This window comes from Prunus avium, chromosome 8 (genome assembly GCF_965620075.1).
Source record: "Prunus avium chromosome 8, drPruAviu1.hap1.1, whole genome shotgun sequence".
Taxonomy (NCBI): Eukaryota; Viridiplantae; Streptophyta; class Magnoliopsida; order Rosales; family Rosaceae; genus Prunus; species Prunus avium.
In genome coordinates, this window is record NC_142291.1 from 38,130,039 (window position 1) to 38,141,806 (window position 11,768).

The 11,768-nt window shown below is 38.6% G+C and overlaps 3 protein-coding genes and 1 non-coding gene across 5 annotated transcripts; 2 read left to right on the forward strand and 2 right to left on the reverse strand.

The window, feature by feature from the left end:
* Positions 1–857: 857 nt before the first annotated feature.
* On the reverse strand, positions 858–1,019 carry LOC148292695 (U1 spliceosomal RNA). Its single transcript, XR_015826698.1, has one exon. It is a non-coding gene; the product is annotated as a U1 spliceosomal RNA (small nuclear RNA).
* Positions 1,004–5,050, forward strand: INDH (INDH1(iron-sulfur protein required for NADH dehydrogenase)). 2 transcript variants are annotated; one of them, XM_021966251.2, is made up of 8 exons: positions 1,004–1,202; positions 1,290–1,407; positions 1,869–1,991; positions 2,468–2,565; positions 2,894–3,020; positions 3,460–3,545; positions 3,659–3,784; positions 4,443–5,050. In XM_021966251.2, the coding sequence occupies exons 1-8, from the start codon at positions 1,176–1,178 to the stop codon at positions 4,611–4,613; spliced, it is 876 nt and encodes a 291-aa protein (XP_021821943.1). In that variant the 5' UTR covers positions 1,004–1,175; the 3' UTR covers positions 4,614–5,050. The 2 variants fall into 2 exon arrangements, with proteins under 2 accessions (XP_021821943.1, XP_088101656.1); XM_088245530.1 differs by having other exon boundaries at positions 1,038–1,222.
* A 320-nt stretch (positions 5,051–5,370) lies between these two features.
* Positions 5,371–8,783, forward strand: LOC110763464 (pfkB-like carbohydrate kinase family protein). Its single transcript, XM_021966252.2, has 5 exons — positions 5,371–6,018; positions 6,511–6,758; positions 6,882–7,173; positions 7,324–7,476; positions 7,936–8,783. The coding sequence occupies exons 1-5, from the start codon at positions 5,626–5,628 to the stop codon at positions 8,320–8,322; spliced, it is 1,473 nt and encodes a 490-aa protein (XP_021821944.1). The 5' UTR covers positions 5,371–5,625; the 3' UTR covers positions 8,323–8,783.
* A 106-nt stretch (positions 8,784–8,889) lies between these two features.
* LOC110763405 (cytochrome P450 714C2-like) lies at positions 8,890–9,959 on the reverse strand. Its single transcript, XM_021966187.1, has 2 exons — positions 9,615–9,959; positions 8,890–9,138 (listed from the first exon to the last, which is right to left on the reverse strand). The coding sequence occupies exons 1-2, from the start codon at positions 9,957–9,959 to the stop codon at positions 8,890–8,892; spliced, it is 594 nt and encodes a 197-aa protein (XP_021821879.1).
* Between the last annotated feature and the right edge of the window lie 1,809 nt (positions 9,960–11,768).

Genomic DNA, 11,768 nt, shown 5'->3' on the forward strand with positions numbered 1-11,768 from the left:
AGAGCAAGCCCGGCCGCGCATTCTGCTCAATTTGAAACGACGCCCGGCCGTATTGTTCAGCAGATCCGGCCGCTCCCTTGCAAGCCCAGGAGCTCCAAAACCCGGTTGTGCCCCAGCTCCATATCCTGGCCGTGCCCAAGCTATATTTGAAAAACCCGGTCGGGCATAATCCAGTCGCACTTCTCAAACCAAGCTCGAACGCAGCCCGGCCCATCCTCCTAACCACGTAACCCAGCCGCCGCATCCTTAGGTACCGGCCGCATCACTTCTTCAAGCTCCACACCCGACTGCCAAGTTTCAATACCCCAGGCTGCTCATCTCATCAAGTGCTCGGATTGGGTGGATTTTCAACACGCCCAAACACCTATATACAAAAAGTTCACTCTCAAAGGTCATGTTTAGTGATCGAAATCATATTGAAATGTAAGATAAAACTGAATTGTATTGAATTGAAGAAAATAACACTAATGCGTTGATTGCATTGAATTGAAGAAGATAACACTAATGCGTTGATGTGTTTGATACGATACATGATAGAATTATGATCATGTCCAACTCATTGCACTTCTAGCCGATATTGCTGGTAAGATGGTTGGGGCCACGAATGGGTTCACCCGTCAAATGATGATGTCGACAGCTGCTCTCATCATACCAAATCAATTGTAAATGCGTAGGCCAATGTTTGGTTTTATAGTCTCCAATTTTATCAAAAATAGAAACCAGCCCCTCAAAACATTTTTCACATCACGTGCCAACACATCTTAGACACGTGCATCAAAAGCCCAGTATGATGACCCAATTAGTCCTAAAAGACCAAAAGCACAAATTAAACGGGCCAAGGCTTGAACAGAAATTTGGAAGGGGCCGCGCGTACGCAGGCCCCCACTGCCACAAATTATGACGTTGGCTCTCCCACGTTGGGGAGACCATAGGCGGGCACCCCTCCTAAGTGCAATGGAGGTCACCGACCCAGGCCATGGGCCTTCTTGATCACCCATAGACCCCGTCCAGGTAAGTATGGAACAATTGTCCTCCTCGACCCTTTTTATAATCTCTCTTCGCTCGCACTCTCCTTCACTCTGTCGATGTGGGATATAACAACAACAACCGTCTAAAACTCTAAAACCCAAAAGAGAACAGAAGAACACTCTCACGGTGACAGAGTCGTGGAAAAGATGAAGGAGCTACTGAGGTCGTTCACTGTGAGTTTTTGTGCTTCTGGGTATGTCCAAAGTTGTTTGCTTTTCGTTTGGAGTTTGTGAAATGAGCTGATTATGTTGTGTGCACAGAGGCTTGGAAGTGTTAGGGGTTATAGCGCGGGGAGGAAGGACCTTCGGATTAAGGGGGTAAAGCATACCATAGCCGTTGCTTCTGGTAAAGGGGGTGTGGGCAAGTCCACCACTGCAGGTATGCCTTTTGGCTTTTGGCAACATGGTTTTCGTCTACATGTTATGCTGAAAGGGATGAGCTTTGTTGAGTTTTTGGGTGTTTTAGCTTTGTGGGTCATGCTAAATTTGTCTAAATATGGATCTTTTTGGTAATTACATTGGTCTCGACAAGGGTAGTTTTCTGGGATTTTGGGTGAGCTGATGACTGCTAAGTTAAAGAACCAAGTTTTCTTTGTTGATTTTCAGCTCTTTGGCTTATTTTTTCGATTTGAAAAAGGAAGAATCTTTCCCTTATTGGGTGCTGGAGTTGTGAGGTAGCTCTAAGTGCTTTACCGATTTGAGATGGTCGATTTAGACATGATAATTTTGTATTCACCTTCTCTCTGATTTCACATTTTAACATATTAACGCTTTCATAGCAGTGCTTATTTTCTGGTTTTGCTGATTTAGAGTAACTTAGCATAGTGGTTGGAATTGCAGTTAATCTGGCTGTTGCACTTGCTAACAAGTGTCAAATGAAGGTTGGCTTGCTTGATGCTGATGTATATGGACCAAATGTTCCAATCATGATGAAGCTCGACAAAATGCCAGAAGTGAATGAAGGTATTTATTTACTTATTCTCACTTAAGAGATGTAACCTGGCAACTAAACTTTCCAATCAGTTTTAGCTCAAGTGTCTCAAAATCAAAACTTGCTGTATCAGTCTTTGCAATTTCACAATTTAAGAGATTAACTCTTCCTTTTGCTAAACCTGCCATTATAATGCGAATTGAATTCAGTTTTTCGTATTTGCTAATCAAACATGATCTAAGGAATAAGCTTCTATGCGTCATTTCATTGTCAAGTCCACTTGTGGGCTCTGCAGAATACAAGTCCTCTAAACAAGTATCACTCTGCATCACAACATGGACACATTAAATCTGATGTTATCCTTATTGTGAAGCAAACATCTAGTAAGGACTTAAAACTGAGACATACAAAACCACCAGACACATACATTTCTTAGCTTTTATCCTACTATGTATCGATTATTTAGTTCATACTAGAGAATATTAACATTATGGTCTTCTTCTACCAGATAAAAAAATGGTTCCAATTGAGAGCTATGGAGTCAAGTGTATGTCGATGGGACTTCTCGTGGCCAAGGATGCCTCACTTGTTTGGAGAGGTCCTATGGTATAACTTTTAAGTCTTTTCTTGCTTTAAGTTCTATTTAACTTGAGGTTCCCTCTCATAAATTGATTGTCGATGCTAAGAATTAGTGCTAGTGTGCAGACTATATTCTTGTTTATACACAGTTTAAGAGATTTTGTTTCCAACCCCTTGATGTAATTGTACTCAGAATCCTGAGAGAATGTAAACTAATTAATTCAAGTGAGCTTCCGTTTGAAATGCAACCAAGTTGATTTTATTTTTTTGGGTGGTCAAACCCTTATATGATACAAAGATAAAGAAAGTATTTCCATTCCTTGTTTCTCACAAGGATTTAATTTAATTATTGCAGGTATCAAGTGCTCTTGAACAAATGACAAGGGGGGTTGACTGGGGAAATCTTGATGTTCTTGTGGTAGATATGCCCCCTGGGACTGGTGATGCTCATATTACTGTATCCCAAAGGCTGCAGTTATCAGGTACTTGAAAAACTTAAGCTCAAAATGCTTTTGTAGCTATGTTTAAATATCCCTCATTTCTGTTAAGGCAAATATTCCTCTGGTTCATTCATTAAACTATATATGGAAGCAAACTGAGTCTTTGCTAATGATTTTCCGGCCGCCATCTTATGGTTCTTCAAGGATTCTTTTATGCATTATGTTAGATATCAAGGAAAATCAATTCTTGCTTCGGTAGATTTCGTATATAAAGGAATTTATACATAAAGTGTAGTGATATTTGTGAGCACCAAAATTTTCATGTTTCTGAAGACATGCCTCCTCCTCCTCCTCCTTCTCTCTCTTCTTACCCCTCACTCCTTCCAGAACATCTAAGTAACAATCTATTTTTACCTTTCCAATATTAGTTTTGGTTTTGCAACTTTCATTTGGTTTTTAACAGTTGTTGGTTTGTTAATAGGTGCATTAATTGTTTCAACACCTCAAGATGTTGCATTAATGGATGCTCGGAGAGGAATTAACATGTTCTCTAAAGTCGAAGTTCCTGTATGATTATTCTTCAGATCATATTTTGATATGTCTTCATTTATCATTGAAAGTTTGTGGAGATCATCAATGGAATAATTTTTACCATAGTCAAATTCTGATTGCTGTTGTAGATTTTGGGAATTGTAGAGAACATGAGCTGTTTTAAATGTCCAAACTGTGCTGAACGCTGGTTCATTTTTGGGGAAGGAGGGTCTCGTAAGACGGCAGCTGAGATGGGTGTGGATTTTGCTGGTGAGGTATGCTAATTAGTTTCCTCTGTTTCATGACTGGTTACTGTTATAACTTTCCGTGCAACCCTTTAAGGTTGATTCAATTGGTATCAGCCCCAATTGGGTCTGGATGCTTCTCTTTCTCTCCTTCCCTCTCTGTCTCCGTCAATTTTCTCTTTCAGGGAGACGCAGTTACTTAATTTAGAGTACAAAGGGGGAGAATTTTAGGATCTCAATACTGAGCCTAATGTGACTCTTCTATTGTGACATTGTAAAATCTCTTTTCAACTCATTATGTTTTGCTACTAACCAGATTCTGTTTTTGCACTTATGCCATGAATGTCAGCTGCATAATATGCATACCTCATGTTAGTTCAATGTACACATATTTGATAAAACTTCAAATTGTAATTTGAGTGCCATGCTGTGTCAGGCACACAACACTTGAAGGGCTTCTTCAGAAGTTCTTTGCTGAGTAGTGAAGTAAATCGAAAGAAGCTTTATGACCTTATGTGTTTTCATTTTTTCTTGTCGATCCCATATCTATAAAGAGCAACACATTTTGATTTTCATATTTGGATTTTCGTCAATTTGGCCATCCCCAAGTAGCTGAGATTAATTCCTTTCTGAGATGAGTAGCAACTATGGTCATCAATCTTTATAATCAAGCTGTGTAATGTTTCAGATACCATTAGAAGTGGGGATAAGACAAGGCTCCGACGACGGTGTCCCAATAGTAATATCAGCACCTGATTCTGATGTCTCCAAAGCATATGTTGATATGGCACAGAAAGTTGTCGACAGACTTGAAGAATTGTCAAAGGAAGAACAATCTCGTCCACAGTTTAACCTTTGATTTTGTGCTGTCCACTTTAGCAGCTGAATGAAACCTTTGCTATTCATTCAGCAGAGCAGTAGCAGCAGATTCACTTGTGCAGGCGGGCTTTTTGTAATTTTTCCTTCACATTATTAGAGCTGTCTTGACCTGCGAGTTAAGTAGGGAAAATGCCAAGTCCTTGCCCTAGCGGTAAAGGGAGGATGGACCTGGTTATGGAAATCTGTCGCATGCTGCAAGTGACTTGTAGCTCAACTGATTAAAAGTAGCAACTCTCGCACTCAAGATTTTATGTTCGAATTCATGACCTCGAATATCGATTGTATCAACAATTGTGGGTACACCTTGAGACTATTTGAAGTGTTTGTAGTAGGTACACTTCCCAAGAAGTCCTTAAGGTGCTGGATATTTTGAGGGTTAGAACCAATTTGCATGTATTCTTCTTTTAGCTTTGCAAACTTGCGGTTCCAGCCAATCTTTGTCATGATGATGACAGAACATGGTTCATATTCCCAACCCACCTGTATAGGGAAGCTTTAGAACATGCATCTAAAATTTGGACCTCTACTTGGAATAGTGGACCTATCTTTTAAATGATTAAAGAACAAGTAAACCACTTTCATGTACTTGGAAATGAATTGAGACTTTTTACCTGTGAAAATGACATAAATATGTTGTTTTGTTCTCTTTGCACATGCCAGGTTGCTACAAGTTTTCAGTGATTAAAATGGAAAAGAAACATAAATGCCCAATATGAAATTTAAATTAAATTAAGAACACAGGCTTTGCAACACGATTTTTTTCCTCACATAACAAGATAAATGAATAAATAAATAAGCTAATAGCTCCATAATTCAAAAGGCAAGAGGAAAAAAAAAACGATAACATGCTGTTGGGGGATCATACTACGGAAAGTTGCAGCCTCAGCCACTGGAACCAATCTTTTCCATTCTTCCGCCATTTCCAGCGTCATTTGGTTTTTCATTTTCTTGCCCATTTCTCTCTCTCTCTCTCTCTCTCTGTGTCTGTCTGAATGCATCAGTGCACCATAACTCTGAAATCCCCAATTCCATACCATGCGCCCTCCTCCCAGTCTCACCCAATTTTCCCCCACAACCCTAGGGTAACCCAATCCCAATCCTACCCCATTTTGGCACCAATCTGTACTCGCGCCCATTCCGTCTTCAACAGCACCAGAAGGCTTGACATCTCCGCGCCCAAACACACCCCGAACTCCAACTCCAACCCCATTAATGGCTCCGTACACGACTTGAAGTCCAAGAGCGCCGGTGTTAAAGACATAGACGTCGCCACTCTTGGCAATCTCTGCGTCGATATCGTCCTCAATGTTCCCAAATTGCCCCCGCCCGATGTCCACGACCGCAAAGCTTACATGGACCGCTTATCTGCCTCGCCGCCCGATAAGGTTTGCTTCTCGCTCAGCTTCTGACTGTGTGCGTAAAAAGTCTTGTTTTTTTTTTTTTTGATTAAGAAGTCTTGTTCTTTTTTGTTGGGTAATCTTTGTATTTCTTTCACTGTACCATTGAAATTAACCCATTTGAGTTTTTTCCTTTTGATTTCAATAAGTAAGTAGGAAATTTTGTTTATTTATTTATTTTTAGAACTGAAGTAAAAGAACTGAATTTGTTAGGTGGTATTTTCTTTTAACTCTGGCGAAATTTGGACTCTTTTATTTGTTGGGATTGTTTGATTACAGCTTGCTTTGTGCTCAAGCTATAACTTTAGACTTCGTATAATGGTTGCTGTTATTTTTTTTTTGGTGAAAATAATGGTTACTGCTATTGGTTTGTCAAAAGTATGTTTTTTACGTTATGTATAGTGTCTGTAAAGAAAGTTGATAATTTATAAGCGTCTGCTGATAAATTCTTCAACTTTGATTATATGCTTCTACATTTAGCAACACTGGGAAGCTGGTGGAAACTGCAATATGGCTATAGCAGCTGCGAGACTGGGACTTCATTGTATCGCAATTGGCCATGTGGGTAACGAAGTATATGGGCAGTTCCTTGTAGATGTTCTTCATGACGAAGGAATTGGTATGGTTGGCATGTGTGAAAATACCAACGTTGACAGTTCAAGTGCTTCTTATGAAACACTCTTATGCTGGGTTCTAGTGGATTCATTGCAAAGACATGGTTTTTGCAGGTAAATTCTTCCACCTTTTTCTTTTCTTTTAGTCATGGGCCTTCAGAAGATGCTTTCTGATTGCTGTCCTTCAGCAAGTTGGCATATGATTGGCAATCTGAATCAACCTGTTTTGTTCATCAGTCGGGCTGATTTCAGTAAGGATCCTGCATTCAGTTGGATGAGCAAGTTATCTGAACAAGTCAAGACAGCTATAAAACAGTCAAAGATTCTATTCTGTAATGGTTATGGCTTTGATGAACTCCCTCCTGGTGTAATAGTCTCAGCTGTAGAGTATGCCGTTGAAGTTGGAACAGCACTTTTTTTCGACCCTGGACCGCGCGGAAAGAGCCTTTCTGCTGGTACACCTGAAGAACGTGGAGCACTTAGCCAGTTGTTGAGGATGAGTGACGTTCTTCTTCTAACTTCTGATGAGGTTTGACATTTGCTGATGGAAATTATTCTCTATGATAATCCATTCTACTAGTGAAAAAGCATTTAAAATTCTTCCTTAAATTGTACTGTAAAATTTTTCTTCTGTATTGTTGTTCTGCTAATCCGCTATACTGATATTAATGATTTCCAGGCTGAGTCATTGACTGGCATTGAAAACCCAATATCAGCAGGGCAGGAATTGCTCAAGCAAGGGGTGCACACAAAATGGGTGATTGTCAAAATGGGTCCAAGGGGATCCATTCTAATAACTAGGTCAAGTATCTCTTGCGCACCAGCATTCAAGGTATTAGTTTCTAACTTGACATTCTCACATGATCTTGCAGTCAACTTTTTAACTTTCCTGTTTTATGACACAGTACTGATACCCATAATCCCTTCGACGACATCCAATGAAATGGGAACAATACTAATTCACATAATTTATGAACTCTTCTTAGACTTCTGTGTCTAAATCTGACTCTGTATCAAATTTTATTCGTATTGCTTGCTATTGCACCATCATGGAAGCCCTTCAAACCGAAATCATGTTTTTCATATTCTAACAAAAGTGATGTACATGCTCTGAATATGCCTGTTTGGTGTGTGTATGTGTATGTAGACCATATCTCTTGGCCAAAAGTAATTTATACATCCAGGAAGTACATTTATTTTCTGTTGCTCCAGCCTGTCTGAATTCAAATCCAGCTCTTTTTATTAGCTGATGCAACAATGAAAGTTTAGTTTTTATCCTGAATTGTGACAGGTAAATGTCATAGACACTGTTGGATGCGGAGATAGTTTTGTAGCTGCTATTGCATATGGTTTCATCCACAATATGCCAGCGGTTAATACACTAGCAATTGCAAATGCAGTGGGTGGTGCAACTGCCATGGGTTGTGGTGCTGGTAGGAATGTGGCAACCTTGGAGAAAGTAATAGAACTTATGAAGGCATCAAATCTCAATGAGGATGACGATTTTTTGGATGAATTACTCGATGAAAATTTAGAGGTCCAGGCAATTAAGTCTCTCTCAAAATTGGTCATAAACGGAAGTGAAAACCAGCCAAATTGTGTATCCTTGCAGAAGGTGGTGTCAGAATTGCTTCCGAAGCTCAAATTGACACAGTTACAGAAAAAAGTGCCATGCTGACATATTATAACAGCAGTAAGTTTTTAGCAATGAATTCTGTTCTGTTGGAGCTATCTCATTCTCTGGATTTGTTTAGACCTTCGCAGTTCTACTAACACAAAACGAGGCCCGGGTTAAGTTAACTGTAATTATGCTGGCTTCATTGCAAATGGGATCAGAATGAAATACTTTCCTGGGAAAACATCAGTTCGAGCAGGCATTAAAGCTTTGCTTTCCGGGTCTCTCTCTGCAAGCAGATTTTTTACCCTCCTGCGCGCAAGGTGCTCGATTCTTTGCACCTTTTCAATACATTGCTTATTGAGCAGGTGTGGTGCCTTTGTTATCCTTTTCGTTTGCATGGATGTGGGGAGGTGATTTTTTTACCTGATATGATATGTCGTGTAAAAGAATAGCAAAGGATCTTATATGTACTGAATTTTTATTTTTATTTTTGAAAATGCAAAAATTATAGATTTTATTCATTGGACATTCGCAGCAACCGTGCATACATATTTTTATTTTTGAAGTTTGGGGAAAAAAAAAAGAAGAAGAAGAAAGAGATAAACAGATTGATGAGATATCAAAGAGCTATTTTATGCCAACTGGTCTAGTGGAAAAGGGTCTTGATTTGCAGACCAGATGTCTCAGGTTCGGATTGAAGTCGAGGGCATCAGGCCCCCAGATATTAGGCAGTTGCTGTAGTATTGGGATTGGAATCTCAATGTTGGTTCCTTTGGGAATTTGAATATTGTTGAGGTCAATATCTTCCAAGCCTTGTCTTACAACAATCAGTGATGGGGGGCACAGGCCCAAGGTTTCTTGGATCACCATATTCAACTGCCAGGATATTTATAATGAGTTTAGAATAAAAGGTCATATCATTTTATTTGGCAGAAAGGAAATCAGTTCTTATAACAAATTTATACATGTACAGTAACACTGCATGAGCTCATTAGCTTAGCAGAGTATGTAAAGAATCTGGGTTTGTTCAGGAGTGCTTCTGTATGAAGCGCTATTACTCCATAGTGCTTTTGTTAGTAGCACTTTCGTACATAAAAAAAGTTACACTAGAATCAAATACAAATTCACCTATCATGTGCTTTTCCAGTGCTTCTGTCATCCCAAGAAGGGTGGGATGGCCGAACAAACTAGGAACCTATTCATTTATTCAAGAGCTCCTGTCATAGTAATTTTGAACTATTTACATCAAACGCTAAAAAATGCTTTGGTAGCATTTGCAATTGCTCCATTAGCTGAGTATGTTCAGTGAGTGAAAAAAAAACAGAATATATATATCTGTTAAAGTAACATACTGTTTTCATGCTTCGAAGCATATAAGCATCTGGAATGTGATCCGTGCAAATTCCAAGCACCTCGGCACGGGCACAAGCTTGCCACTCTGGATTTGCAGCTAGTAACATCAAGCTCCATGATGCGGTGACGGCAGTGGTCTCGTGGCCAGCTAAGTATATACTCATGCAATTATCCACTATGAACTTCTCTTGGGAGATACCTGAAAATAGGCTATCAGCATCACCATAATTTTTGGCTCCCTTAAGAATCGTTTGCAGAAGGTCTTTCTCATCAGCCGCCTCAGTACTAAGTTGTGTTGCAACCCGCAATATCATTGAGTGGATCTCTTTCTCTAATCTCCACATTTCTCTGTTGTATTTCGTCGGCAAGTATCTACATATTTTCAAGGCATTTAATTAACCGAATACTTAGCATCATGCCAAGGATGAATTTCTAGAAATAGCATGCCAAGATTACCTTTTTTGATGATTAAATGCATGATGCTAAGGATGAATTTCCAGAAACAGCATGCCAGGATTACCTTTTCAGATAATTAAATGCATAATGCAAAGGATGAATTTCTAGAAACAGCATGCCAGGATTACCTTTTCTGATGATTAAATGCATAAAGTAGGATGAACATGAGTTTTCTTGTAATGCATATACCTTAAAATAAAAAAAAATACAAAAAAAGGACCCTCCGAAGCAAATATTGAAGAGAGAGAGAAATTTCACACTAAATCAATTTGAGAGTTCATTTTTTCTTCGTCTTTTTGTGTGAGAATGTTTGCCTTTGGTCTACCTCGTTCTCTCGAGTGCTACTAAATTCTGTTACTACACACATTATTTGTTGTAGAGAATTGCATGCTGAGTTGGAGTGTTCTTAGTAATTGCTTCACATTTCAAACAACACTTTACATGAAGAATAATACCACCTAGCTTACTACTATATCCATAAATCTTTGTTTGAAATTATTGTTCTCATTGGCAAAGAGATTGCAAAATCACCATCTTTCATTTTTGTTACAACAAGTAAGAAATAATCTTAGCCTCTCACATTCTTTCAGGTAGTAAAATACGGAACAGGAAAATATGAATAAAATAAGTACATGTTTTATTCGGCCGCTATATAATATTTTAATATGACTTATTTAATTTTTCAAATACATATTATTTTTATTTAATAAAATATGAAAAATATGTGTATAATACGTGAATTTTGTGTGTGTAATTGAAAATTTTGTAAAAAACAAGTGTATTAAATATGAAAAATATGTATAGTTGCTTGGCTATACTATTCATTAAAAATATTTATAAAAAAATACCCCAGTAAAGCCGGGCGGCTATACACTTTTTAATAGATATAAAAAATTCCCAGTATAGTCGAGCAGCGATACTATTTCTTTATAATAAAAACCGGAATATATCCGTGCGCTTATACTAATTTTATTAGGAAAAAAACCCCGAGTATAGCCGCGCGGCTATACTATTAATAAAAAAAGAAAAAAGGGCCGACTGGCGCTAGCGCCTCTTGCCACGTGTCAGAAATAGTATCGCCGCGCGGCTATACAATTTTATTAGAAAAAAACCCGACAATAGCCACACGGCTATACTATTTATATAAAAAAAAAAGGACCCGCCTCAAGCCTCGTGCCTAGCGCCCAGTTCGCCACGTGTCAAAAATAGTATAGCCACTCGGCAATACTATTTTTATAATAAAAAATCGTTTTTATTAAATTAAAAAAACCCTGCGTATAGCCGCACGACTATACTATTTATTGAAAAAAAAAAAGGGACCTAGGTAGCGCTAGCTCCCGCTTCACCATGTGTCAAAAAAGTATAGCCGCATGACTATACTCTTTAAGTATAGTATATTTAATAGGAGTATAGCGGAGCGAGTATATGTGTTTCTAAAAAATATTTTGAGTATAGCCGCGCGGCTACACTATTTATAAAAAAACGTGTCAAAAACGTATAGCCGCTCGGCTATAGTATTTTTGTAATTAAAAAAACCAAGTATAGCCGAACGGCTAAACTATTTATTAAAAAAATAATACTTAGAAAGAGGGAGACCAGTTCCAACAAAAAACTATTTGGGCTCTTTTAACCCAAACAAATTTACTATTTGGGGTTTGGCCCACAAAAACATTTCACCAGACTTAAAACAGTGACCT